The following is a 26,914-nucleotide window of genomic DNA, read 5'->3' on the forward strand; positions in this document are numbered from 1 at the left end:
AACAAACATCACTCAAGAAGCTCAGAAACAAGCAGATGAAGGTTCCACATTGCAAATATACTGTGCTGTTAGTTACCAGTCTGACCCTAAAATGTAATGTTAATGCAAAAGTGTTAAAGGCCCCGTTCTCCCGAAAATCCTGAGTCGGCGTTGTTGGCATTGTGAAAGAAAAAGCACAGGCATGGCTCTTGCAGGTGGTCACCAGAGAGTAACCTAGGCGGCAGGTGGACCAGCTATGTCACATGACCTTGCAACGTCATCACAACCTGTCCACCAGATGGTGAGCAAACTCCACCGTGGCAGGTGGCAGTTAACGATTGGTCACTCGGGAAGAGCAACCTGGGCCGCACGAGGCTCACAGGTGGCAGCACCTGCTATCGCAGGTCAGTGGCGCGTGGCTTAACCACTGCACCACAGCGCCAGGAAGTGTACGACTCCCAGGGGTCCATGAATGTAAAGAATGAACTACACATACGAGAATTAACCCATTACGCTATCGTGTCAGACCCTTAAAGGTGCACTGAAGGGGAATCTGAACTCGTCTTTTTGCCACGGGAACTCGGTCTACACGTTCCAAGCATTCTTAGAAACTTCGACTTATTGCCCTGTGTGGCCGATTTCCCTAATTAAATCGAATTAACGTCCGGCTCCCGCCTTTATTTTTTGAATTCTCCCGTACAGTGGGCGGAGTCGATCAACCCGTGGAATGCCTTTCAGCCAGCTCCGTGGAGGCTTTGCTTTCGCTTTATTTTGTTTTTCAGGTTTCCATGAATAAATAGTTTCATTCGCAGATAATATAGCCGCAAAATAAGCCCGCAGAAATAAAAAGAGGCGCAGACTATTTCCTTCTACAGATTAATACGTATTACTCCACCGATGGCAGAGCGGCAAGCCGCCACGGGACTGGCTGAAAGGCACTCCATGCGTTGGTCGACTCCGCCCACCGTACAGGGAGAATTAAAAAAAAAAAAAAGGCGGGAGACGGACGTTAATGCGATTTAATTAGGGAAATTGGTCACACAGGGCAATAAATCGTTGTTTCTAAGAATGCTCGGAAGTGTAGATCGAGTTCTCGCGGCAAAAAGACGAGTTCAGATTCCTCTTCAGTGCACCTTTAAGTTGGAGCTAAGTGTCCCCTCCAATTTTTATGTTCAATGTGCAATTTTACCAAGGGTGGCCCAGACAGATCCAAGTTGCGTCCCCGAGGAAGATGAAACATTGAGCAACTTCAGATTCACGTGAGCAGTTTCACAGATCATATTATTCCTGCATCTTCCCCCACGCAAGCTAGCTTTGCACAATGACGGTTCCAGTGTTGTAAGCATTATGGTTACGGCCCTCACCAAACCCCCCCCCCCACCCAACACACACACACGCGCACACACACCTATAGTCCCAATATACTATAGCCAGGACAGCCAGAGAAAGAATGACACAACACAGCTGGTTTGTAATGAAAACAGTTCATTCGTCCATAAAATGATAGTAGTAGTTTGTACCCTGCAAGATATGTGCAAAGACGGCTGGACGCACACCACCTTTGTCAATACACTTCATATTAAACCCTCTTGGCTTTGGAATGGTTGCAATGAAACGGTATGAAATGGCCGCATGTAAGCCTGAATGGGGATGGCCCTGATTTTGCAAAATATGGTTTGGGCACAAACCGGATGAAAGGCTGCCCTGGTACAAAAGAACTTTGCAACAGGTACCAAAGCTTTGGTACCTGCAGTATAATGCTTTGGTAAAACATTTTTGATGAGACCTAGATGTATGAAACAAAAAAGATGGTGGGAGCCACAGGGAAGGTTGAATGTCTTCCGGATATCACAATTTTTTGTTCTTGACTATAGAACTGACTAGTTGCATGGCAGGTTGCCGTGAAAGTTTTTGTGCGCGATGTAGAAAAAAAAAATTAAGTGCCGCACAGCAGCGTTTGACTTGAGATCGTCCGTCTTCCTTCCACTATTGGCATGACCTGTGAACACACAAGGGAAAAAAAAATTGTTAGTCTCAGGCTCTTGACCACAACTAGGGTACCAGCATGCACCGCTACAGTGCTGCTCCTGACCACATTTAATACGACAATAAACTAGCATTAGCGATTATATTGCTGTTTTTTGTGCAGCGCATGACTGAAAACACTCCCAATGTGTCGCAGCCATTGTTCGGCTGACGAAACTGAAACAGCATCAAGAAGAAATTCAATTATAATTTATTTAGCGATCGTGTGCAAATACCACGTGGTCAGTCATGTATTCTATTGTCTAATGCACCCTTTGAAAGAGAAAACATGCAACAAAAACTTTGGAGTCTCTGCTCCTTTAGTACGAATGATTCGTGGTTAATCTAATCGCACCTACCGGCACACAGCTAGCTAGTGCAAGGTGATTAACCGCGACGTCATGACAACAGGTTGACGCCAAATACCACGTGGTCAGTCATGTATTCTATTGTCTAATGCACCCTTTGAAAGAGAAAACATGCAACAAAAAATTTTGAGTCTCTGCTCCTTTAGTACGAATGATTCGTGGTTAATCTAATCGCACCTACCGGCACACAGCTAGCTAGTGCAAGGTGATTAACCGCGACGTCATGACAACAGGTTGACGCCAAACACCACGCGGTCAGTCATGTATTCTATTATCTAATGCACCCTTTGAAAGAGAAAACATGCAACAAAAAATTTTGAGTCTCTGCTCCTTTAGTACGAATGATTCGTGGTTAATCTAATCGCACCTACCGGCACACAGCTAGCTAGTGCAAGGTGATTAACCGCGACGTCATGACAACAGGTTGACGCCAAACACCACGCGGTCAGTCATGTATTCTATTATCTAATGCACCCTTTGAAAGAGAAAACATGCAACAAAAAATTTTGAGTCTCTGCTCCTTTAGTACGAATGATTCGTGGTTAATCTAATCGCACCTACCGGCACACAGCTAGCTAGTGCAAGGTGATTAACCGCGACGTCATGACAACAGGTTGACGCCAAACACCACGTGGTCAGTCATGTATTCTATTATCTAATGCACCCTTTGAAAGAGAAAACATGCAACAAAAAATTTTGAGTCTCTGCTCCTTTAGTACGAATGATTCGTGGTTAATCTAATCGCACCTACCGGCACACAGCTATCTAGTGCAAGGTGATTAACCGCGACGTCATAACAACAGGTTGACGCCAAATACCACGTGGTCAGTCATGTATTTTATTGTCTAATGCACCCTTTGAAAGAGAAAACATGCAACAAAAAATTTGGAGTCTCTGCTCCTTTAGTACGAATGATTCGTGGTTAATCTAATCGCACCTACCGGCACACAGCTAGCTAGTGCAAGGTGATTAACAGCGACGTCATGACAACAGGTTGACGCCAGTGGCCGGACTGCCTCTTTTGAGAGGCATCTGCTGCCTCGTTATTGGGTTGTACCAGACTAGTATAACAGCTGTAATCGAGTGCTTTGTGTTGACTGAAGCAAAATTAAAACTAGTTTACCTAGCCGTTCTGAAAGTGGAAAAATCAGTACTTTAATGATGTCTGAGAAGTTTAGTCTCCGGCTTTACACTGGGTGACCTTGCAACAAAAATGGCCAAAAAACGGCAACAAAACGAACGAAAATGGCACAACTCGCATGTTTGACTAGGTTCACAGATTCTTCAAAATCTAGTAGTGTCACTCTTGTGAGCAAAAAATGGAAAGGTGGACCATACTTCTAGAAGGACAACATTCCTGAAATGCCCACTATCTGGACATGCCCAAGTGGGCGTGGCTCGAAACTGGCCGTAGTCTCTAGCTCCAACATACTATACGGCAAACGCTGCCGCCACCACCTTGGATAGCGTTAGTTGAGTAGGAATTTCCAACTCCTTCAAATCGAAAATGGTGCCTTCTGCGCTTTTGAACACTTCCATATATAAATAACAATAATAAGAACAAGCTTCGTAATTCACATTTTCACAACAATTACTTATATATACAATGGAACCGCAGTTTCAGCCAAGATGACGTGGCAGGCAAGCAACACAGCTAAACGGCCCAACATTGGAAAGGTATTGGCAAATGCCATTCATTCACAGTTGATGACTTTGTTGTAGAGCACAAGCGTTTATGTTGTTGTATATTACGTGAAATATATTTTAAATAGTCGCGATTTTTCGCATGTGCGTTTTTTTGCGAGAAAATAGATGTTCTTCACGAATCACGTCCTCGGAGTCCTGTGCGTACTCATATTTTTATGTAGACATTGCAGCGAATGAAACAACTAAACCTTTCGGCTTTATTAAAGCAGAAAAATGGCTAAGATATTGCTTGGGCACTGGCTCTCTTTCTTTTTTTTTTACCAGCGGTGTATATCATCATCATCAACATCAGCCTGACTGCCCCCACTGCAGGGCAAAGGCCTCTCCTATGTCTCTCCAATTAACCCTGTCCTTGGCCAGTTGCGGCCACCGTATCCCTGCAAACTTCATCTCATCCGCCCACCTAACTTTCTGCCGCCCTCTGCTACGCTTGCCTTCTCTTGGAATCCACTCCGTTACCCTTAAGGACCAGCAGTTATCTTGCCTTCGCATTACATGCCCTGCCCAAGCCCATTTCTTCCTCCTGATTTCGACTCGGATGTCATTAACCTGCATTTGTTCCCTCACCCACTCCGCCCGCTTCCGATCTCTCAACGTTACACCTATAATTTTTCTTTCCATAGCTCACTGCGTTGTCCTTAGCTTAAGCTGAACCCTCTTCGTTAGCCCCCACGTTTCTGCCCCATAGGTGAGTACCGGTAAGATACAGCTGTTGTATACTTTTCTCTTGAGGGATATTGGCAAGCTGCCATTCATGATCCAAGAGAACCTGCCACATGCGCTCCACCCCTTGAAAATATTTCTGGCTACACCACTGACATCAAGCCCGAACACTGAGCACAGTGCCGACAGCAGCACCAGAACAACGTGGCACACTGCTTCTCACCCGGCTGTGCACCGCACTCAGTTCCAGTTGGTGTCGGTGCCGGCACCCCACTCTGTGCACGTTCCAGACGGTGGAGCAGGTGGTGCAGCTGACCAGTCCTCAATGGCGGCTGCCGACCAGTCTTCTGTGGCCACTGGGGCGGCAGGCACGGTGACTGTTTGCACCGTCACGGTTGTCTGGAAGGTAGTCACCTCGGCGGCAGCCGACCACTGGTGGACCATTTGGAGGCAACGGGAGAAGAAAGCAGACACAGTTAAGAGGTAACACTACAGTAACTTCATCTTCACCAGCGAGTGAAAAAAACGTAAAGAGGGGAGGGGGGGAGGCAGGGAGGAAGAGTCAACACTTATAAGGTTAAATATCAACTAAGGTTTTATGCTAACACATCAGAATAAATGTATTTTTATACAAGCACAGAAGCTTTGAAAGCTGCATGGTAGAGCAGTGAACTTTCATGCAACATCATAAAGTTGAAGCCCTATTTGCGATGTACGAACGCTTTGTTACTAACAAAGCATATTAAGTAGAATCGACATTTGAGCTAGCTGGTATATAGCATTACGGAAAAAATATAGCGCACTCCGGACAACAGACAGTGCTTGTGTTGTTTGGTCCCCCTTGTCCGTTGTACGGAGTGCGCTATATTTTTTCCGTAAGGCACGCTAAGCTTCTCTCAACATCTGTCAAAAGATGCTCCACCTTCCACCCCATTCCGTCATCAAGGAACACGGATCAGTAAGCAACCCCAGAATAGGAACCACCAGATTGGGAGAGCCACTGTAAACCTATCTTCACTTGCTATACACTGCACAGTGTCCCGTCCGAGAGCGTGCAACACACCGAACAGAATCACTCACATCGGCCACGTCAGGCTGGCCAACAGTGAGGTCTCCTCCGCCCCACTGCTCCGCCTGGTACTCGACCGTTTCCTTGAGGCCACGCTCGGGCAGGGCTTGCTGAGCCTGTTCCTCTTTCTCCGCCTGGACAACATATACCACACACCAGCAGTTGTGAAAACCATTAAACAACCTGCTATGACTGAACATGCACATCCACCACAACTGTACATAGTAGGATTAAAAAAAAAAGCGAAAACCAAACGGATGGTAACCTCAAGATTCCCTGGGTGAGTGGCCATGTCACAGCAAGGGTAATTCCACAACAAAGGTCATGCATGCCACAACGGTTACACCACAAGGGTTACACCACAAGAGTTATGCCACAAGGATCATGCCGCAAGAGTCATGCCACAACAAGGGTTATGCCACAACAAGGGTTATGCCACAACAAGGGTTATGCCACAAAGGTCAACCACAACCCTCATGTTGAAAAGCACTAATGTGTTGTGGAGAATATATTTTCTACATGCGACTTTAGCTGTTGTAGATGCAGAGCAAACAGTATTCATGCACTTTATTTGTGCCTAAAGCGAACAAACACTGTTCAACCCTGTACAGATTTGTCTATGCCTAATCTGTACACCTACATCCACAGCCGAAGGCGGGAATGCGGTCTTAGAAAAAAAGTTTTATAAATGAAGTCAAATTTATGAAAACATCCGGGAATATGCATGCTTGTTTGTTGATTCCAATTATGTAATTTAATTTAATTTAAAACAAGTCCTTGTGCACTTATAAATATGTTATGTAACTTTCTCCTGAGAGCTTTCAAGAAATTTTGCTGCAGGAAACTTACTAGAATGCACGCCATTGGCTTCTCACTTCACCACTTCCCAAACGGGAAAAAAGATTTGTATTCCTGTGACAACTTCAGTGACAACTTCAAGGTCCTATAACTCAACTTCTATGAGAGGCAGGATGATAATTTTACCCTTACTGCATAGTTTGATGTCAAGAGAAGCCAATGGCATGCAATCTGGCCAGCTTCCTGCAGCAAAATTTCTTTAAAGCTCTCAGCAAAAAGCTACAGAACATATTGCACAAGTGCACAAAGACTTTGGTTTGGTTTGTGGGGTTTTTAACATCCCAAAGCGACACAGGCTATGAGAGACGCCATAGCGAAGGGCTCTGTAAATTTCGACCACCTAGGGTTCTTTAACATGCACTGACATCGCACAGTACACGGCAATCTAGAATTTCGCCTCCATTTAAATGCGACCGCCACGGCCGGGATCGAACCCTGTCTTTTAGGGCAACAGCCGAGCACCATAACCGCTGAGCCACCGCGGCGGCACACAAAGGCTTGTTTTGCATAAAACTAAATGATATATTTGGAATCAGCATGCAAAAGATACTTTCCCTGAATAAATCATAACTGCGACTTCATTTAATAAAAATTTGTTCCTATGACCCTCTTCCCCCCCATAATGGCAAGTGGAGTTGCTTTCAGTAACACCAAAGTCCTGGATACATGACAAAATGTGCCACCTTGATGTCAGCCCCAATGGCAGCACCAACAGCTAGCAATCTTTGCTTGGGAAGTAGAGCACACACAGTGCTACACTCGCCTCCTCGGGATCGCGGTAGAAGAACAGGTCAACCATGATCTCCCACGGAATGTCGCGCAGAATCGTCCCGCGCATACGCAACACCTCTCGCGTCAGCATCCACCACATCAGTCCGATGGAGTGCTGGCTCTTGTTGTTGCAGGGGATGGCGATGTCCACGTAGCGCAGGGTGGCATCCGTGTTGCAGAAGGCGATCACGGGCAGGTTCACATAGGAGGCCTCAGTCACGGGCTGGTGGTCCGCCCGTGGATCGCACACCACCAGCAGGCGCGGCTCGCGGAATGCCGCCTGGATCTGCGCAGCCACAAACGAGCGGAGAAGAGGGGCTTAAAGTGCTGTCGTGCTGGGATTGAGCAAGCAAACCTTTTCCAATGGCCAAATGCAGCAAGTGCGTTGCTACAAGAGTGCAAGGACTCAACGGACTCAACAGCAGTATGCACATCACACCAGGAAGTCAATGGTCAAGAATTAAGCATATACTTAGGACAAACAGACGTTCACCTGTAGTTCAACACAATAGAAAATGATGGATTATGTAAAGCCGAAAGTTGGGCAAGTTGGACAACATTCATGATATAAAAATAGCGCAAAAGGAACACGAGGGACGGAAAGAGAACGACGCTGACAAGCGCTATCCCGAAAGGATCCTGGACATCCAATGACATGAGATGTTTCTGCTGGTAAAGGGCGACCGAGTGCTGCCAGGTATGACGCTCTGACACAGACAAGCGTTCTGTTTAGCGCTGGTCTGCATCGTTCCCTTTCAGTCCCCCGTGTTCCTTTTGCATTATTTTGTCATCATGGATGGATTATGTGCTGACTGTTACGGTAACTCTTGCATCACTGCCACTCGTACTGTTACAACAAAAAGAAGACAGAAAAATAAACTAAATAAAGCAAATTCACGAGGTTCAATGCACTACCTATCAAGTTTGGATTGGAGTGACAGGAAAAAAATATTATAACTCTAACTCTCGTTTTTTCCTCAAACAAAGCATCTTTTTCACAAATGGCCCAGCTATTTGACTGTACTTGTACCTTTATACTAAGAACAAAAACTTGATGACGCTATCCTCAGCATCCGTTTTGATGAGAGCCTCTGCTACTGACACGCCTAGTGACTCGCCTGGTTGGTGAAGGTCCCAGGTGTGAAGCGGCCGGCAATGGGTGTGGCACCTGTGAAGCTGGCAAACTTGAGCACCGCCCGCTGGCCGTAGGGGCGGGAGGAGATGGCGCACACTTCGGCCGGGTTCTCGATGGCCACGATGGCTCGCGCGGCCAGCAGCAGCTTCTCCCATGTCTTCTTGAGGTTGATTAGGTGGATGCCTGGAATACAGGCCCACCAAATTCTTCTTTATGATCATCATCATCACCCCTCCACCCCCAGCGCTGGGTTTTGAATCAGGTCAACCGACAGGGGGCAGTGCGACCGACAGCGAAGTGAGCAAACTGGAAGCCATTTCCAAGGCCAGAGCGGTCGAAACAACAAAGTGCCGCCTTGAAAATTGGAATAGGCCGAAGCGATAGGTAGTGGTGACGACACGGCGGGACGGACACCGCCGTAGCGTCTCAAAGTTGGCTAGGACTTTAGTGTAATGTCCGCCCGTTATAAAGCGATAAGCCCCACATCCAATCCAATCCAATCCCGGCAGTGTAGTTTAGTTTAGCCTCTGGGATCTACACACACACACGCACACAAAAAAAAGTCTTGGCGCACCGCAGTTTACTTACAAAATAGGTCGGTGATGGCGACACCTGTATTTAATTACTTGGCCTCTTCTAGCTTATAAAAGCCCACTTTTCAGTGAATGTAGCGCCTTTGTCATTAGAACCACCACAATGTGGCAATCTTTCAATACAAGCCAACTCCAATTTGTACCGAGTGTTCCTTTAAAAGAAACTCTGTGGCTACGGCCACTGTAGTTTCAAGCTGACTAACTACTAGTAAAGGACCGCTCACCATCAGAACGCCGTTTGAAGCAGTACTCCTTCATTTGGAAGTCGAGGTTTGCCGTGCCAAGGTGGGTCTTGGCTGCCAAGAACCGCCGAACGTCATCCTCCTTGAGGGACAAGACGTTCGTACCTCCAGACATAGTATCTTAAGTTTCAAGCAACAATGAAATCCTGGAAAAAAAAAAAAAAGTTATCCGTGATCATTCTATACGAAGACGCATTTTCTGAAACAATTCATCAAATTACAATTTCTGCCCACTGCCTTTAGTTGTGCGTTTTGCGTTCTTTTGGACCGTTTTACAACATATATTCTGACTCGCCTACGAAAGCCAGGGATTTCAAATCGTTCAACTAGCCCTTTCATGCAGCTAGTGCAGTCAATGATGGCAGCAAAAACCCGGCACTGACAAGATTGCGGCGAGTACTGTGCAATAAATGCGGAATGTACAGCCAGGTCACCACGAAGGTACAAAACAATGACAAATATCGAGATAAAAATTATCAACCTGACATGGGCGAGGTACCGCTTACTGGTTAGTATAGCGAGACCGGCCCCTAAAACTGAAAAGCACAAAAATCGCTCCCCGATTATTACAAGGATGCTCAGGTTGGCGAGATTCGTGTTGGAGCAGGAATTCCGATCCAATTGCTCGAATGCTGAGCTGCGCAGTCGGCATCAAACTTGTGTGGAACGCAGGAGAGACGTACTGCCGCGCAAAGAAAATGCCTGGGCGAAAGTCGGGCTAAAAGACCACGTGGGGTTTTAACGTTCCGAAATCGCAAGTGGGCTATGATGGACGCTGTATAATGAAGTAATCGGATTAGCGGATTAAACTTTTACCTCCTGGGATTCTTTTAACGTGCGCTGTCAATGCACATAATACGGGAGCTTTTGCATTGCGCTTCCTGATCAAATGGGCCGGCGCGGCCTGTATTCGATCGCGCTCCCACGGGCTCGGTATTCGAACGCCAGAATCGGAGCCACCGCAGCGAGTAAGTTACCTGAAAACTATCAGCTGCTAATTTCAGCTTTTGTTGTGTGCTGTGGTCTGGTCGAGCATTCTACACAAGTTTGCCAAGTCTGACGCTGACAGAACTGCCACGGACATTGCATAGGTCAGCACGATGACAGTTATACAAGACGCTCGCAAGGACACGTATCGCGTTCGTTCACTCCAACGCTACTGCCACAGCTACGCACTGCAACGTCGCCTGCAAAGTTTCCGGCAGGGTGGAAATTTTAGCAGGTAGCTGGTCCTTACGCAACACAGTATTGCTAAGAAAACGTACAGTGGCGAACGAGAATTTCAGGCCCTCAACGACAACGTGTTTTCACTGCATTCGATCGCTGACGAACGGCAGCACAGTTGGCGGCTCAATCGGTGCATGAAAATGTCATTTTTAAAACCGAGCTCGCTCTGGCCTTCACAACTATGCAACTAACTTGCAAACAGGGAAAAAATTCGAAGGAGTGCTTACAAGCGCCGTGCCGGCCGGCGAGCTGTCAGAGTCCGATCTCGGTGTTTCACCTAAATTAACAGAATCAGGCAATAATAAGCGCTGGTCAACATTTCTCTCATAAATCAGGCGCAAGTAATTACGGCAGCAAAAAGTCAGCATGCCCAAGTAACTGCGGAAATAATTCGAACACTTACGAGACGACACCAGCGTCGACGCGCTCACGTCAGACAGCCAGTCACGTTGTGAAAAGGAATCGCTAGCGCTTTCGCGCCTCCTGGCATGTAAGCAGCGACAGGCCCGTAGATCTGTGGCCTCCGCGATTGGCTACACCATCGCGCTCTGGACTATCTCGGAGGCCACGTTAGGTGATCAGTAGCCACATTGAAAGCCGGGCTTTATGCGGCTTATATTCGCCTACTGTAGGATTATTAACTGTAGTATTTTTATGAAGCACACTGAGTGCTTGGGCAAAAACAAATCGTGCTTAGAAGACTCCTTGTATGAACGGCATGGGCTTAATAAAACGCACAGACGTTTCGGTCGCTGAGCAACATACTGCAGGTGTTAGTCAGGATCTCGAATACTGAGCGTAGTACAAAGGCATGTCTTGTACCACCCCTTTCAGCACACCTTGAGCACCACGTTTTCTACTTGGCCTTTTTTATAGTAGAACTTGGCACTTAATTCAAAGCTCTGTACTTGTTGGGAGGTGTTAATTTCCTTCGAGGATGCCAGGCGTAAGCCTGGCACCCTCGAAGGCCACCCTGGCCACCGGATGACTGCGCACGGATCGACTCAGGCAATTTTCGAAGAGAACATGTACGCTTGGCAAACAGTGCGGCGTAATCCGACCAATTCATTTAAGGTAGTTATGCGCCTTTCTTCTTTTTCAATAACTGTTCAGCTATTAGAACCGCCCTGTGCTGTCGCCTGCCTCTGTCCCGTCTCTTTGCGGTTTTTGTTCTTTATAATTATTCTGGGACCCTCCTCTATGGCACCTGTAAGAAAAGAACTGTAGCGCAACCAAGACGTACACAAGAGAGGACCACACAGAAAGTTCTAAACAATCTCCACGGCACCTTTCATTCCAATGTCCTCCAGCAGGCCAAACACAGGCGCATTTCCCACCCAGTTTTCCCGCCGCGCAGTGTGTGATGTCAATGCACATAAAAGAAACCCAGGTGGTCGAGATTTCCGCAGCCCTTCACTCCGGTGTCCCTCATAGCCAAAGTTGCTTTGGGAGTTAATGTGTGATGCCAGTGCACATTAAAGAACCCCAGGTGGTATAAAGTTCCGGAGCCCTTCACTACAGCGTCCCTTATAGCCGTAGTCGCTTTGGGACATTAAATCCCAATAAAATAAACAAAACCAGTAAAACCCCCTCAACAATCCTCCCTCGCCCACAGCACGGTAGAGGTGTCCACCGATAAGAGAGTGTTACTGCGACATTTCCTTTCCTCAAAACTACTTTCAGCCCACCTAGCGCGACCAGGACCTCATTTTGAACCCCTTTCTGCCGTGAGAATAAATGTTTTCCAATCCAATCCAAATCGACATGAAATGCTCGCGCACTGGAAAAAAAAAAAAAAAAGGCGCGTGACTGTTTCACTCTACGTCTCAGTGGTCACGCCCCCCCCCCCCCCCCCCCCCCACAAGGTGGGAGGGAGGAGCTTGGTCATTACGGGCAAAACCTTGGGCTGCTCGGTGTAAAGCTAACCGCCATCGAAAAGGAAAATTGATGGCCACTAGACATCCCATTTCAACTAACCAAAAATGAGAAATGAATCGTCAAATAGTAACTTGGTTTTTGGCGTCGGTGGATTCAGTTGGCACAAATCGGTCATGCAGTCAATCATAAAGCTAACGCATGCCCCTTCACATCAATTCAATGGATTCCCAATGCAGCATTGTCAGTTTTCTTCCAAATGACACTCACGTAGTCCTTTTTAGGTCTGGACTGCGACGTCGTTTGAATCAAGAGGCAAGGAAATTTTTACATCCAATTTTCTAAGCGATGAATCTTCTGATGCCAGACAAACTTCAGGAGTTGGAAGGAGCCAAAGCATAGATTTTTAGCAACAAAACTTTATAGTTTTCCTGCACCTAATTTTAGTTAAGCTTCAGCAACACTAGTTATTTGAAAAGTGTATGGGACAGATCAGCATGGCTGTATTACAAGGGACAAAATAATCAAAACTCTTGAAGACGTTTATATTTTTTTTCGTCCTGCAAAACTATACAACCATGCAGTTTTACCTTTTGCACTATCTTGGGGGCAGTGCCGATGACCACCGACGTCACTGGTGATTGGTACTATAAATAGGCGAGATGAAAAATGCCACAGTGAGAAACGAAATACTTAGTCATTCATTTGCAAGTGCCATACACTATCCCATAATATAACTTGGTAAAGATGTTCGCAGCAGCTGCTGAATGCGTCGACATGTCACTGTCCAAGCATGTCAAACTCTCAACTCTGTCAAATGTATGCAGCCGTTAAAGGTGCACTGAAGAGGATTCTGAACATGTCTTTTTGCCGCGGGAACTCAATCCACACGTTCCTAGCATTCTTAGAAACAGTGACTTATTGCCCTGTGTGGCCGATTTCCCCAATTAAAATGAATTAACGTCCGGCTCCCGCCTTTTTTTTTTTTAATTCTGCATCGTACGGTGGGCGGAGTCGACCAACGCGTGGAGTGCCCTTTAGCCAGCTCCGTGGAGGCTTTGCTTTCGCTTTATTTTGTTTTTTAGGTTTCCATGAATAAATAGTTTCATTCGCAGATAATATAGCCGCAAAATAAGCCCGCAGAAATAAAAATACGCGCGGACTATTTGCTACTACGGGCTACTACGTATTACTCCGCCGATGGCAGAGCGGCAAGCCGCCACGGGACTGGGTGAAAGGCGCTCCACGCGTTGGTCGACTCCGCCCACCGTACGAGGCAGAATTAAAAAAAAAAAGGCGGGAGCCGGACGTTAATTCGATTTAATTGGGGAAATTGGCCATGCAGGGCAGTAAATCACAGTTTCTAAGAAAGCTCGGAACATGTAGATCGAGTTCCCGCGGCAAAAATACAAGTTCAGATTGCTCTTCAGTGCACCAATCTGGTTGACAAAGGCCAACACCTCCCCCTTGCTTCTGTCCTCACCACACGCATTCCCATTCCCTCACATTAACCTTTTCAGTGGACAAGACTGCCCAACACAGTGACCTCAGAGAGGTGGAATAAAACGAATGCAAAACCACCCATTAAAGAAACACACAAGGACAATGTTCGACCGATTGGGAAGCCTTTATTTAGGCCCTGTAACAATCGTAGGCGTAAGACAGAGCCTGCTCAGCCCCAGGTGGTGTCAGTTCCAGCTCCCCACTCGGTGGTAGCAGAGCCAGTTGCTGGAGCAGTCGGTGCAGCTGGTGTGGCAGACCAGTCCTCGACTGGGGCAGCGGACCAGTCCTCAGTAGCGACTGGTGCAGCCACAGGGGCCGCCGCTGCTGCCGGTGCAGCAGCACCAAAGGTGGTCACCTCAGCAGTCGCAGACCACTGCAGAGACAAAGCTCACTTTTAGAATACAGTTCACTCAGTGCTGTCACCACCACATCATCATCATCATCCCGACTACTCCCACTGCAAAGCAAAGGCCTCTCCCATGTCTCTCCAATTAACCTTGTCCTTGGCCAGTTGCGGCCACCGTATCCCGGCAAACTTCTTGATCTCATCCGCCCACCTAACTTTCTGCCGCCCCCTGCAACGCTTGCCCTCTCTTGGAATCCACTCCGTTACCCTTAAAGGGACACTGAGGAGAGCTCTATTAATATTTTTTTTTATAGCAAAATCCGATAGTTCGGCATTTCATGGCTTTGTTGCCACTTGGCCGGCAGCGAAAGATGCATTTATTTCTAAGAAATTTGGATTCGAAGTTGAAATAGTTTTTCCCGCCGCTCTGATTCAAACTTGGGATTCTGCTATGATGACACAGAACTAAGTGACGTGAAACATGACATTCACATGACGTAATGCAGACTCCGTGATTTCTGGCGGCCAGCAGTGCGGCCCAGCAGCAGCCGAAAAGAAAGCTACCGCCGGCCGCACGTTGAAGGCATCTATCGGCTATTGCGGCCGTCGCTTCGTTTACATTTGCACCGGCGTTTTGCCAGCGTTACAATGGATCCCGTTCTCGAAGTCGTCAACGAAGTTCTCGCAAATAGGCTCCCAAAGCATCGCCGGGTGGCGCTGCTGCGCCTGATGTGCAGCGCCATCTATGGGAGAAAAGTAAAAACTGGGGCGCTGCTCGCTGCTCGCGCTGCTTTCACCACGCTTCTTTGCACGCGCGCTTTCTTGCACGTGCGCGCGCCCGCGCTGTCGCGATGTGTCGCCTGCATGAGCCACAATAAGATCGTTCAGACTGACGCGCAGTACTGCAATGCAAACTTAATTAAAGGGGGGAAACTGATTAGTCGCGTCTACTGTGTGGAGCAGACGGTCGACGATGAGGAGGCCCATTTGACTGTAAAATGCGTTTCTCGAGAGAGTATTAACGTCGTACTGTATGACATGTAACTAGAGGTAAGTCCACGGTATAATTATATGCTCGAAATATGCGAAGTACTATCAGCTCTGAGAAATAAAGCGAGACACTTGTTGATCGTAGTTGTCAGTTGTTGCATGCGATGCGCAGGGCGATCCACTTACGTGCGAGTCGAAAGGACATGCGACCAGGCAACAGTTCGTCAACATTCTACTCCACCTTGGGGGGAACCCCTAAACATTTGACCACCATTGTTCACACTTGCAAGTGCGACCTGCGGGTCGCCTTCTTGCTTGAAACGAAAACTCTCCGGAATAACATTGCTTGCGCGCTTTCGAGAATTTCGTCTGCTTTGACCGCGTCTCCTGCACTCGCGCTCGGTGCGATTCTCAATGCACTACGGTGACCAGGAGGATGTCGTGACGGTATTGATGTGCACCGCAGTCGTATAAGCGTCATGATGACAGCGACAGCGGCGCGCTTCTCAGGGCCGGCCTGCCGACCCGTTTGCCTGCCGCCGCCGTCAGAAAAATACGCTAATATTGTTTGTTCGCGTTCATACCAAACCCTGGAGTAGAGCAACGTCAAAAATGAATCATTTTTGAGGATCGTTGGCCAATACCGAGCTGCTGGTAGAAGCGATAACTGCGATACAAGCATATTTCTTTTCCAAATCCGCTTTGCTGATGCCCAGTGCTGCTCGCCTGTTGTCACCTGGCTCCGCAGTTAAAGGCATCACGGAAATCGATCACGTCTTTGTTTTATTATGTGACGGTGAACATAGCAAAACGGTGACGCGAGTAGCACTTTTATTAAAGCGCTGGCCAGTTCCGAAGTGCCCTCAACTGCAGCATCGATGCGAAATGATTAGGCTTAGCGACGACTACGGCAGCGAGGGAGCAGCGCAGCTCGTCGCCCGGCGTGGCCGCGGGCGACGTCGTTGCCGAAAGCTCTACTGTCCGCGGACGGCGTCATTGCCAAAAGCTCCACTGTCTCGCCGATTAGTTCAGCGGCTTGCGACTCGCAGTCGCAAGGCTGGAAAATCGAGCAGCGAGCGACTTGCCTGCGCGTCGTCTGCCACTTTTTTCGTGCATGGTAGGGACAGACTCACTGGCTCTCCGAAGAGCGCGGCCGCATACTCGCGTGTTCGCGGTAAGAGTGGATCACCGTGTACATACGCTTTGGTTTTTACATTACGGCCTTCGTACTACCTCCTTTTTGCTTCGCCGAGACCGCGTCTGTCAGCGCGAAGATTGCGCCTCGCGCGACTCTCCCGTCGCACGTGCACACAAAGCTAGCAGGGCGTCTGCTACGGCGCCGCCCCGAGTTTCCGCTGCTCGCCGCTGCGGCGCTGGCGTCGCGCTCCCAAACTTGAGCTTGGGTTCCCTATAGACACCTTTAGCATACCGTGTACCTTGTTACCGTTAGCGGAATACCAGGAGCCCCCATACCGCTGAGAGCAAGCGCTGATTGGTCCCGGCGCTGCAGGAGCGCGCGTAGCTATCGGGTACGTGGCGCCATCTGGCGACGTCAAGGAGATTTGCGCATGCATTTGCTGCGCCTCAGTGATTCGTAGCTTCTCGTGTCCTAGTGTTGCTAGAACTATTGGTTCTAGCAACACTGTTTTGTCCTATGATGCCATGAAGCTTGTACTTGCGAGTTTGGCCTGTGGCGGCGATACCTGTATTTTGGTTCTTGCTCTTTTCTATGTTACAGGAGCTTTGTTGTCAGTATGAATGGCGTTTTTGTAATCAGGAGCTGGTATTCTGTCGATGCAAGTCAACTTCAATTTCTCCTCAGTGTCCCTTTAAGGACCAGCGGTTATCTCGCCTTCGCATTACGTGCCCTGCCCAAGCCCATTTCTTCCTCTTGATTTTGACTAGGATGTCATTAACCAGCGTCTGTTCCCTCACTCACTCCACCCGCTTCTGCTGTCACCACACAAGACACACTTGATCCCGACTGAACAATCCCTGGGCGACTGATTCCAACTGCGGCCAAGCCCAACCCTACTTTGGAAGTATGGCCACCACAGCACAAAGTGGCCCTGCCTCAGACTAACATGTTAATGTGCCGTACTCATCACTTTGTCATCAATACGCTGCCAGAGTTCTTCATGTTATAGTGGAGTCTGTAGTCCTTTTGCATAACTGCGTGCATTCACGAAGGGTGTGTGATTAGGTGGGGGGAGCTATTGATGCCTTGAAGGTCCTAGAGGGTATACACGTAGCTTCATCTGACAGTGTGTGCTCAATGCACCAGTACACGCAGCTGCGAAGGCTATACCGTATCTACTCGTGTAATGAACCAATCCCCCCTTTTGATGCTGCGAATTTACCTGTTCTTTAACCTCGCGTAAAAAGTGCGCACCAGACATTAGGCGCTGGTGGTGTTCAGCATATTCGCTTTATCTCGATGCAATTGGCTGGCACCATCAACCATCACATACAGAAAAAAAAAAAAAAAAGCGGGTCACACCATGATATAGCATATGCATTTTGAAGTAAACGATGCGAAACACTGGTGACACGAAAGTGGGAGACGCAACTTGTTGACCGGTGCCTTTGTTAATGGATGGATAGACGAACATGAACAAGCTCTCTGCCTCCCAAGAGGCTCAAAAACACCGATACGATGGCCTGCACCGTGATACGCGCTACCCTGCCGGATCTCTCGTCTTGCTGTGGCTGCCATCCCGTCGTGTGGGGTTATGTGAAAAACTTCTGCCGCACTACACAGGTCCTTATCGCGTATTACGGGCAGTGACCGACGTAACCTATGGGATCACGCCGCTGCACCCAAAGTCGACGTCCGCTCCACTGAAGTCCGAAGTCGTTCATGTTGCTCGCATCAAGCCCTATCACCCACCATCGACATTGCACGCCTAACAGGCACCGGGATGTTGCCTTCAGTCGAGGGGGATAGTGTTACCGATGAACTGGTTATTCAATAAGTGGACGAATCGTGAACGAAGAAGTGGCGGTGCACTGAACGACGACGACGTTGACAGCTGGGCCCTCGGTGTCTGAGCTGAGTGCTGGCCATCTCAGAGCAGCCGCCAATATAGACTTACCGCCGTAACATCCCCGTAACAATATGATATTGGCGTATCATTAAAATTGCTGACTATGGCCCATTCCTCTATAATGACGTAAACTTTTCTGGGGGGAAGAAAGTCACGACTAAACATGGCACTAACTGCCACACACATTTCCCACGCAAAGCAACCATCAGTTACAGACAGTGTCAAGAAACTTCCGGTGGGTGTGACGTCACACCATTCTCGTGGCTAAATCGATACCCAAATTAGACATCTTTCAGGGATCTTAAGTGCTAATTACACTTAATCACACATTCTCCCATCTAATTTGACACAAAATTCGAAGTTTTTCCGACCACTGTGACAATTTCCTGCGGGACACTTTTACAGTTTTATTTTGGTCTCTCGAATAATTCGACATTCGGTTAAATCCGGATCAATGAGGTTTTACTGTACCCGCATTCACTGAGAGTTGTGTTTCCCGCTAGTGGACAAACAGCATTGCACTGCACTACCCGAATTAAATACTAGCTACAGAGAGAAAAGGAGAAGCACTCACATCAGTGACCTCGGCAGCGGCTGTGGTCACGTCGCCTCCGCCCCACTGCTCTGTCGTGTACTCGGCGACCTCCTTCACGGCTCGTTCAGGAGCCACCTGTTGGGCCTGCTCCTCCTTCTCAGTCTGCAGTAGCAACAACAGCAGCACACATTAGGCAATAATACAACAGGCTGAGCAAATCAGAAGAAGACACATGTTGTCGCTAAGCCACTGCAATTATGCGTCTAGAGAAAAAACAGACTAGCACAGACTACTGCCAGTGAGCTTCGCAAATTGTAAAAAGCTTTCACTCCTCGGTTTTCAGTGCACAGCATACTCGTACCTCTGACCTACTTCATCAAGGAGTCAGCAGCAAGAAAAAGCAGGACATCTCCCCCACCCCCAAACATCCTCATCATTTCAGTCACATGTGAACTGGCCCAGTAGTCCAGCTCTGTTCATGTCGCATTTCATCTTGCAAATAGGCAATACAGTTACTGGACAGCTGTGCTGCGCACACAGCTTTGAACATTCAGCAGCATTATGCGATAATTTCTAGTATTTTTACCGCAAAGGTATCAAAATTTTGTGAAACCTGCCGCGCTAAGCCGCCGCAACAACACTCGTCTGTCAAGTTGGCTTTGCACTAAACAAGGCAGTGGCAAAGTGGGTTAGGACGACACAAGGCCAACGAGTGCCATGAAATGGCATCCAACACTCGGAAGTAAAGGTGCCGGATGCAATGCACCACTGCGACGTGATCAGCGCAATTTTGGTACACAGTGCAGAGCTTTCAGAGATGCAGGCCGCAGCAAATTGGAATAAGATGATTAGATGTGCACGGTCTTTTACCACGGTCCATAAATGCCAAAATGGCCGACACTGAGGCTTGAGTGAAAGCTCCCCATCAGGACTACCAAAACCTCAAACGATCACACTGGTCCAAAAAGATGCCAAGCCAGCCCAAAACTTTTCGCAGCATCAAGACGCTACAGATGCAGTGCCACACTTGCCTCCTCAGGATCGCGGTAGAAGAACAGGTCGACCATGATCTCCCACGGGATGTCGCGCAGGATGGATCCCCGCATGCGCAGGACCTCCCGGGTCAGCATCCACCACATCAGTCCGATGGAGTGCTGGCTCTTGTTGTTGCAGGGGATGGCGATGTCCACGTAGCGCAGGGTGGCGTCCGTGTTGCAGAAGGCGATCACGGGCAGGTTCACGTAGGAGGCCTCAGTCACGGGCTGGTGGTCCGCCCGCGGATCGCACACCACCAGCAGGCGCGGCTCGCGGAAGGCCGCCTGGATCTGCACAGCCACAAACGAGCGGAGAAGAGGGGCTTAAAGTGCTGTCACGCAAGGAATGCGCCGTTGCAAGGAAAGCGTAGCAAGAACATCCCTACCTAGATTAACCCCTGCTTCTTCGCAGATTTTTCAAACTGCTATCAGAAGCAAATGCATTCAGCCACAAAAACACATCAAGCTCATGGAAACTGATCCTACATGTGAAGGTTGCCTTTGCAATGCAATTAACTAAATATAACGAAAAGCCGAAACGTTAGCTCTAAACAGCACAACACACACAACGGCAGGCCACATAGGCTGCCAAACTAGATTTCTACAAAATGGCCAGCTTCCAAGTTCACCTGCAATACCACATTGTTTACAAGACTAATGTACACAGCACAAATAATAGGTTCACCATTACAGGTAAGCTTTCCAGGCAGTAGCACACCCTACAATGTGTATGAGTACTGGGTCAGTACAATGTAACGATCCCACCCAAAATCAATGTAACTTTCGAATTTGCTGCCCCTTACCATGTTTGCTCTTGGTTATTGGCTGAAGCCTAGGACGCCACATCGCTTCAGCCAATGAGAAAGAGCAGGAGATTAAATCCCAATCCAAATTGCAATATTTAAAGAGATTCAAGGGCTTTTAAACACAGTTTTCGAAAATCTGGGGTATTCCAAGGATTTCACGGGCATCGCAAGCCCTGCACATATGCTGAGCACGACAAAGCTTGCACCACTGAGTGCTAAAGCTAGGGAATGCGTAAAAAGGTATGCCTCCAATTTCATTTTCAGCATAACGTGCTCGCTCTACTGTCCGCAGAGTTTGTTTGTACGACACAGCCGTGGCAACCCTTTACGCATCTGACAGCAATTTGTGCCAAGTTTATGAACGGTTAACATAACTCAGCCTTTTCAAGGCAGGCTTAAAACTGGCAACCAATTTGTGCCAGGACACTTCAATGCCTAGGTGCAGTACTGCCTTACCTGGTTAGTGAATGTTCCGGGTGTGAAGCGGCCGGCAATGGGTGTGGCACCCGTGAAGCTGGCAAACTTGAGCACGGCCCGCTGGCCGTAGGGGCGCGACGAGATGGCGCACACCTCGGCGGGGTTCTCGATGGCCACAATGGCTCGCGCGGCAAGCAGCAGCTTCTCCCATGTCTTCTTGAGGTTGATCAGGTGGATGCCTGCAACACAATCGCGTGCCAGATGACCCCAGTGCACAATACGTACCTTGCTTCGACCTTGCTCGAACTAGCAAAGTAGAGGCTACCCATGGTAAGCAGAAAAGAGCGGAAAGGACCTACCACCACATATTGTAGCTGCAAAGGACGTTGATGAGTTTAGGGCACTGTTGTCATTACAATATGGTTTACCATAGTCTCAGTTGGTTCACTTCGTTTTGTATATTGTGTATTTAGCCCTGTTCCTTTTTTTCGCATGCACTTTGTTCTGTTAGTAGCCTTCTGCCATCGTACCCGTTCAATGTTTCTACGAAGGGTGATGTTCATATCTTTGTGTTTACATGAAATGGTTTTTGACTGTTTTTGTGAATTTATTCGTTTTGGTGCTGGTATTCCTAATTATTGTATTGTTTCGCTTTTTGAATCATGTATTTTCTTGCAGCTAGTTTTTTTTTCTTTTTGCAATCATGCGCATCATTTTTTGTAGGCATGTCTATGTATGCGTTAACCCCATTTTTGTAACAGTTTCATTTTATATCTATGTACCACTCCCCTCAATAATGCCCTGTGGGCCATGAGGGTACCAGAAATAAATAAATAAATAATAATAAATAAGAAGTACACAGGACAACGGTGCCCATGGTGCACCACTGAGCTGGTTGTTACATCGCGTGCATGCCACCTGTAAGTGTGCACAAAGCCCCTTGCCCTGAAGTAAATGAGCAAATTAAAAGTTGTCAGCACTTGAGCACACACGTGTGCTTTCCATGTGACACAAGAAGACCTACACGACAGTCATGCGCCGCCTTCCAAGTGCATTAGGATGGTGGCTTGTTTGCACAGTAAACTGACAAAACTGAGTCTGCACATGCCCCAAAAAGAGAGCCCTAATCATCAGCTAGACTGTTTCCTTAAAGGGGCTGCGAAACACTGCCTGGGGGGATACCGGCTATACTTCAGGTGGGTTCTTTATGTCACACAGATGCTGACTTAAAAAGAATTACAGGAATCGGTGGACAGGAACGGGAGTTATTCAGTGAAGAAATTTCAAAATACAAGCAAACAAAACGCTGCCCTCAACTCGATTTTGGCGGGGCTTCCCACTCCTATTTCGCTCTCCCAATGACGGCACTTGGCGCAACCAATCAAAACAGCCAGCCAGAGCACGTCGCGGAAGTTTGTACTCCATGGTTGCCTGCTCTCTGTGAGACTGGCAGTGTCGTTTCCATGCCAGAGCGCCCCTGGTGGCGTATTTTTATTTTACTTGCTTTGCAGGGTTTTTATCTAAGACAAACAAGTTGTTTTTGTTGATCTAATATAAAACGCAGACAGGTGACAAAATGTGTCTATATTTATTCACGCAATTTGCAGTATATTTACTGTTTGTCCGATCATCAAGCTCGTGCCAGGTGATGTCATATCGCTGCTAAAAACCCGCCACTGTGTGGCGACACCATCAGAGCCATGAAGTTGTTTTTGGGAGGACATTAAAATATTAAAAAACAGAATATATGCAATGTTACCGACGCTAATAGCACCATTATAACTCACTGTATGCAATCAACAGGCAAAACAGTTAACTGAGATTGTGTTTCTGGGCCCCTTTAAGATGGTGGCTTGTTTGCACAGTAAACTGACAAAACTGAGTCTGCACATGCCCCAAAAAGAGAGCGTAATTATCAGCTAGACTGTTTCCTTAAAGTCGACACATGCCCATTTCTTGCACCGCTTTTGTGCTCACTCAATTCATGGTATGGTAAACTGCACATGGTACACCAGGAATTTAACATGCCAAGGTTTGTCTCCTGTTTACAGTTTGAAAGTAGTCTTGTCACTGCCACCTGCTAGCATGGAAAGGCAACAAAGCATAGGTGGAATTGCGAGCAACAGAAACGGTCAGTGTAGCAAATGACACACATACTGCAGGTGTCACGTTTGGCAACTCCGCCATGTGAGTCCGTGACAAGTGCCCATTAAAGGTGCACTGAAGAGGAATCTGAACTCGTCTTTTTGCCGCGGGAACTCGATCTACACTTCCGAGCTTTCTTAGAAACTGTGATTTACTGCCCTGCATGGCCAATTTCCCCAATTAAATAGAATTAACGCCCGGCTCCCGCCCCTTTTTTTTTAATTCTGCCTCGTACGGTGGGCGGAGTCGACCAACGCGTGGAGTGCCTTTCACCCAGTCCCGTGGCGGCTTGCCGCTCTGCCATCGGCGGAGTAATACGTAGTAGTCCGTAGTAGCAAATAGTCCGCGCGTATTTTTATTTCTGCGGGCTTATTTTGCGGCTATATTATCTGTGAATGAAACTATTTATTCATGGAAAGCTAAAAAACAAAATAAAGCAAAAGCAAAGCCTCCACGGAGCTGGCTGAAAGGAACCTGACGCGTTGGTCGACTCCGCCTATCGTACGAGGCAGAATTAAAAAAAAAAGGGCGGGAGCCGGACGTTAATTTGATTTAATTAGGGAAATCGGCCATACAGGGCAATAAGTTGCAGTTTCTAAGAATGCTAGGAACGTGTAGATCGAGTTCCCGCGGCAAAAAGACAAGTTCAGAATCCTCTTCAGTGCACCTTTAAGGTGACGTGAGGTCAATACAGACGGATTACCACTTGATAACGACAGTGAGGCTACTCCACCATTAAACAGAACTATGAAATAAAAAAACAGGGGCCTACACCGCAGGCCATTTCCACAAGTGAGCGTCGGTGATGTCTAGAGAGGGATTTTTTTTTTTTTGTTGAATGTAACAGTGGTAGTTTTACGCACCCACATAAACTTTCACATCGCTGCCACAATTCTATCGCACACAAATGACGAAAACGAACACCGAGGCCATGAGTTAGAATCTTGCTTCTGTCTCTTTTTTTGATGTTCTCCGGCTATTCGGCCACTACGCCTCCCGATTCGTGGCCGATCCTACAGTGTGTGCGCCACATCGGAGTGGGGAGAGTATTATCTTTAGCACCTCATTTTTAATTAAGCAAATTAACGTGCGGTCAGCTGATGCACAGACGTCGGGAGCGCCACGAAAGGCCCCGACACCAGATTTTGCAAACAAATAACCGGAGTTTCCCTCAATGTCCCTTAAAACTGCGAGACGACACCACACCACTTCTCAACAATAACGCGGTACCATCTCTGCACACCTGGCCCGCGCGCGAAAACGCTTAACTATGGCTTTCGAGTGTGCATGTGTGTGTATACATATATATATATACTTGTCTGAACATTCAAGCTATGCGACGCTATGAACTTTGCCCAGTTCGATCACCACATTTCAAAAGAGAACCAGTGAAGGCATTACCATCAGGCCGACGCTTGAAGCAGTACTCCTTCATCTGGAAGTCCAAGTTGCTGGTGCCCAGATGGGTCTTAGCCGTCAGCATGCGCCTGACGTCATCCTCCTTGAGTGCCAAAACGCTGGTGCCTCCCGACATCGTGATAGGAACCGTAGAAGCAACGGCGGTTACCTGCGGCAAGCATGCAAATGGGAATAGTTAGGCCTAGACACCGACTTTCACCACGTGGGCTCGGGCCGGAAAGTTTTTGCGACTGAACTTCGGCTGTTTTGCAAACAGATCACTATCGTTACTATGCTATCGAGGTTAGTAGTAACAGATCTGCCCTTCATACGACGGATCAAGCCGCATTTTATTTTACTGCAATACAATTTGGTGACGGCGTCAGCGACGTCGGCAACTGGTGTGCTGGCCGGCACATGTGCAAGCAAACATTATGAAGTTTTACCGCGTAATACTTTGCACACACATTATTAATTGATGCCGGACGTATTATTTAAGCTTACAAAGGTTAAGTTACGAGAAATCTGGCCCTAGAAACTGATGAAAAGTTGGAAAACAGTAGGACCACATACTTAGCAGATGCCACTTGGGAAGCAGTCGCGCTGGAAAAGGACCCGCCGGAAGTTGGATAGAAGGCTCCTCACTCTTTCCGGATGTGTCCTAATACGTCTCTTCTGTGCCCGTGGCAAATTTGTATTAGGGTCTTCAACAAAGTCTACTTGCAAGCTACACATAAAAAAATTGAGATTTAGAGTAGCAGTGTAAATTCATAAACTTTTATTTCACTTCTTTTTTATTTCAAAAAGTTTGAGAATCGTGCGGGCAAAACTTTGATGAACGTATTGGAGCTCGTCACGTCGTTGGTCACGTGCTTCAAAAGAGGGAATGCAAGGGAAAGGGTACACAACAGGTTGAGCAACGTTTTTGGATCCCTTTCAGTTTGCAAGCACCCCCGGGCCGCGCCCGAGAAAGCGGCCCCCGTCCGCTTCCTCTCACCACGCGGCGCTGCTGTCGCTGTCGGCCCGGAGCCGCCGGAGCGCTTGGCAGTTGCTGTGACAGCCCGTTCTCATCCGCGATAACATTGGGAACGAACACGTCGAACTCAAATTTGCTGTGCTTTTAGAGCTGTCACATTGAAACTTCAGTCTCATGGTTAAAGAAATGTTTCGCCTGGCTAGTAAGGCTGAGATAAAGAGCAGGCTGATGCTAGTTCGCAAAAAAACAATTGTTTGCATTGCGCTTTATCGCATCGCGTTTGCGATGTTTAGCGCTGATGATATGCGTCTGTTGGAGTAAAGCTATCAATATTTATTCGGGAGAATGCACGAAACATTAATGAAAGGTTAAAACTAGCGATGTTCCGCTTCTAGATCAGTCACGAAATTCCGCGCTATATTATCAACGAAGCACAACAGAAACGAGCAGCATTTGGCACGTTCTTTAGAATGCCAATTTCAGTGAACACAAGTATAAATGCAGACACACTTAGCTGGTTGCAGGAAGGGAATAACCTATAGAAGAGCTTTTTATTTGCAATGATCGCACAGACGGGAGCAGCGTCCTGCACTTTCATTTTTAGAATGTTAATTTCGTTGAACACAGACAAGCATTAAATGCAGACACACTAAGTCGGAAGCACGGAGGGAATGGCTACAGAAGGCGAGCTTTTTTATTTGCAATGACAACCTTTTCTCTGTTCTCGAGCCGACGGTTCACGTCTCTCGCATAGAAGTGCATTCGTGTCACTATGACAAAATGCAGCACTTGGCACGTAAAAGTGGCCATATGCTCTGCACATCCAAGCCGAGCAACGTTTTGCAGTTCCAGCTCGTCTACACCTCTCAAAAAACGTCCCCAAAAACGGGACCTTCTTTCAAAGAAATCGAGATTGCTTTGTTTACAATTTTGGTGAACTCTAGTATCTTTTTGGTGGAATGCTTTAAGCACCCTTGCTTGAAGCTTTTGTATACTGTAAGATAAGCGTCACTGCCAACAACTGGAACAGGGGAGCTGATATCTGCTGGCTGCTCTAAATCAGGCGGCGGCGACGATGGCGTAGACGCGAAGGGCCACTCTGGTCGGGCAAACAGCGTGGCGAGCGCCACCGCGCGGCAGGAAACGGAAAGGCGACAATCCGCGCACCGCAGCTTTCAAACTGAAAGGGATCCAAAAACGTTGAG

At 47.7% G+C, this 26,914-nt stretch overlaps 2 protein-coding genes across 2 annotated transcripts; both read right to left on the reverse strand.

Moving 5' to 3' along the window:
• Positions 1 to 1,447: 1,447 nt before the first annotated feature.
• On the reverse strand, positions 1,448 to 9,534 carry LOC149347983 (small ribosomal subunit protein uS2-like). Its single transcript, XM_089587824.1, has 6 exons — positions 9,393 to 9,534; positions 8,559 to 8,758; positions 7,433 to 7,726; positions 5,823 to 5,945; positions 4,966 to 5,174; positions 1,448 to 1,978 (listed from the first exon to the last, which is right to left on the reverse strand). The coding sequence occupies exons 1-5, from the start codon at positions 9,523 to 9,525 to the stop codon at positions 4,983 to 4,985; spliced, it is 942 nt and encodes a 313-aa protein (XP_089443950.1). The 5' UTR covers positions 9,526 to 9,534; the 3' UTR covers positions 1,448 to 1,978; positions 4,966 to 4,982.
• A 4,586-nt stretch (positions 9,535 to 14,120) lies between these two features.
• LOC149347984 (small ribosomal subunit protein uS2-like) lies at positions 14,121 to 25,396 on the reverse strand. Its single transcript, XM_089587823.1, has 6 exons — positions 25,307 to 25,396; positions 24,737 to 24,902; positions 21,230 to 21,429; positions 19,965 to 20,258; positions 18,973 to 19,095; positions 14,121 to 14,388 (listed from the first exon to the last, which is right to left on the reverse strand). Exons 2-6 carry the CDS (start codon positions 24,867 to 24,869, stop codon positions 14,185 to 14,187), a joined length of 954 nt encoding a protein of 317 aa, XP_089443949.1. The 5' UTR covers positions 24,870 to 24,902; positions 25,307 to 25,396; the 3' UTR covers positions 14,121 to 14,184.
• Between the last annotated feature and the right edge of the window lie 1,518 nt (positions 25,397 to 26,914).

This window comes from Amblyomma mixtum, chromosome 4 (genome assembly GCF_055824585.1).
Source record: "Amblyomma mixtum isolate Tamu chromosome 4, ASM5582458v1, whole genome shotgun sequence".
NCBI classification, from domain to species: Eukaryota; Metazoa; Arthropoda; class Arachnida; order Ixodida; family Ixodidae; genus Amblyomma; species Amblyomma mixtum.

Excerpts from the sequence above, each read along its gene's own strand:
- LOC149347983 (XM_089587824.1), bottom strand. The coding sequence starts at position 9,525 with ATGTCTGGAGGTACGAACGTCTTGTCCCTCAAGGAGGATGACGTTCGG. Across the intron at positions 5,946-7,432 it reads TCTACCGCGATCCCGAGGAG|GCGGAGAAAGAGGAACAGGC; the intron begins GCGAGTGTAGCA and ends TATGTTGTCCAG. Across the intron at positions 5,175-5,822 it reads GCCAGCCTGACGTGGCCGAT|TGGTCGGCTGCCGCCGAGGT; the intron begins GTGAGTGATTCT and ends ATGGTCCACCAG.
- LOC149347984 (XM_089587823.1), bottom strand. The coding sequence starts at position 24,869 with ATGTCGGGAGGCACCAGCGTTTTGGCACTCAAGGAGGATGACGTCAGG. Across the intron at positions 21,430-24,736 it reads CTTCAAGCGTCGGCCTGATG|GCATCCACCTGATCAACCTC; the intron begins GTAATGCCTTCA and ends ATTGTGTTGCAG. Across the intron at positions 19,096-19,964 it reads TCTACCGCGATCCTGAGGAG|ACTGAGAAGGAGGAGCAGGC; the intron begins GCAAGTGTGGCA and ends TTGCTACTGCAG.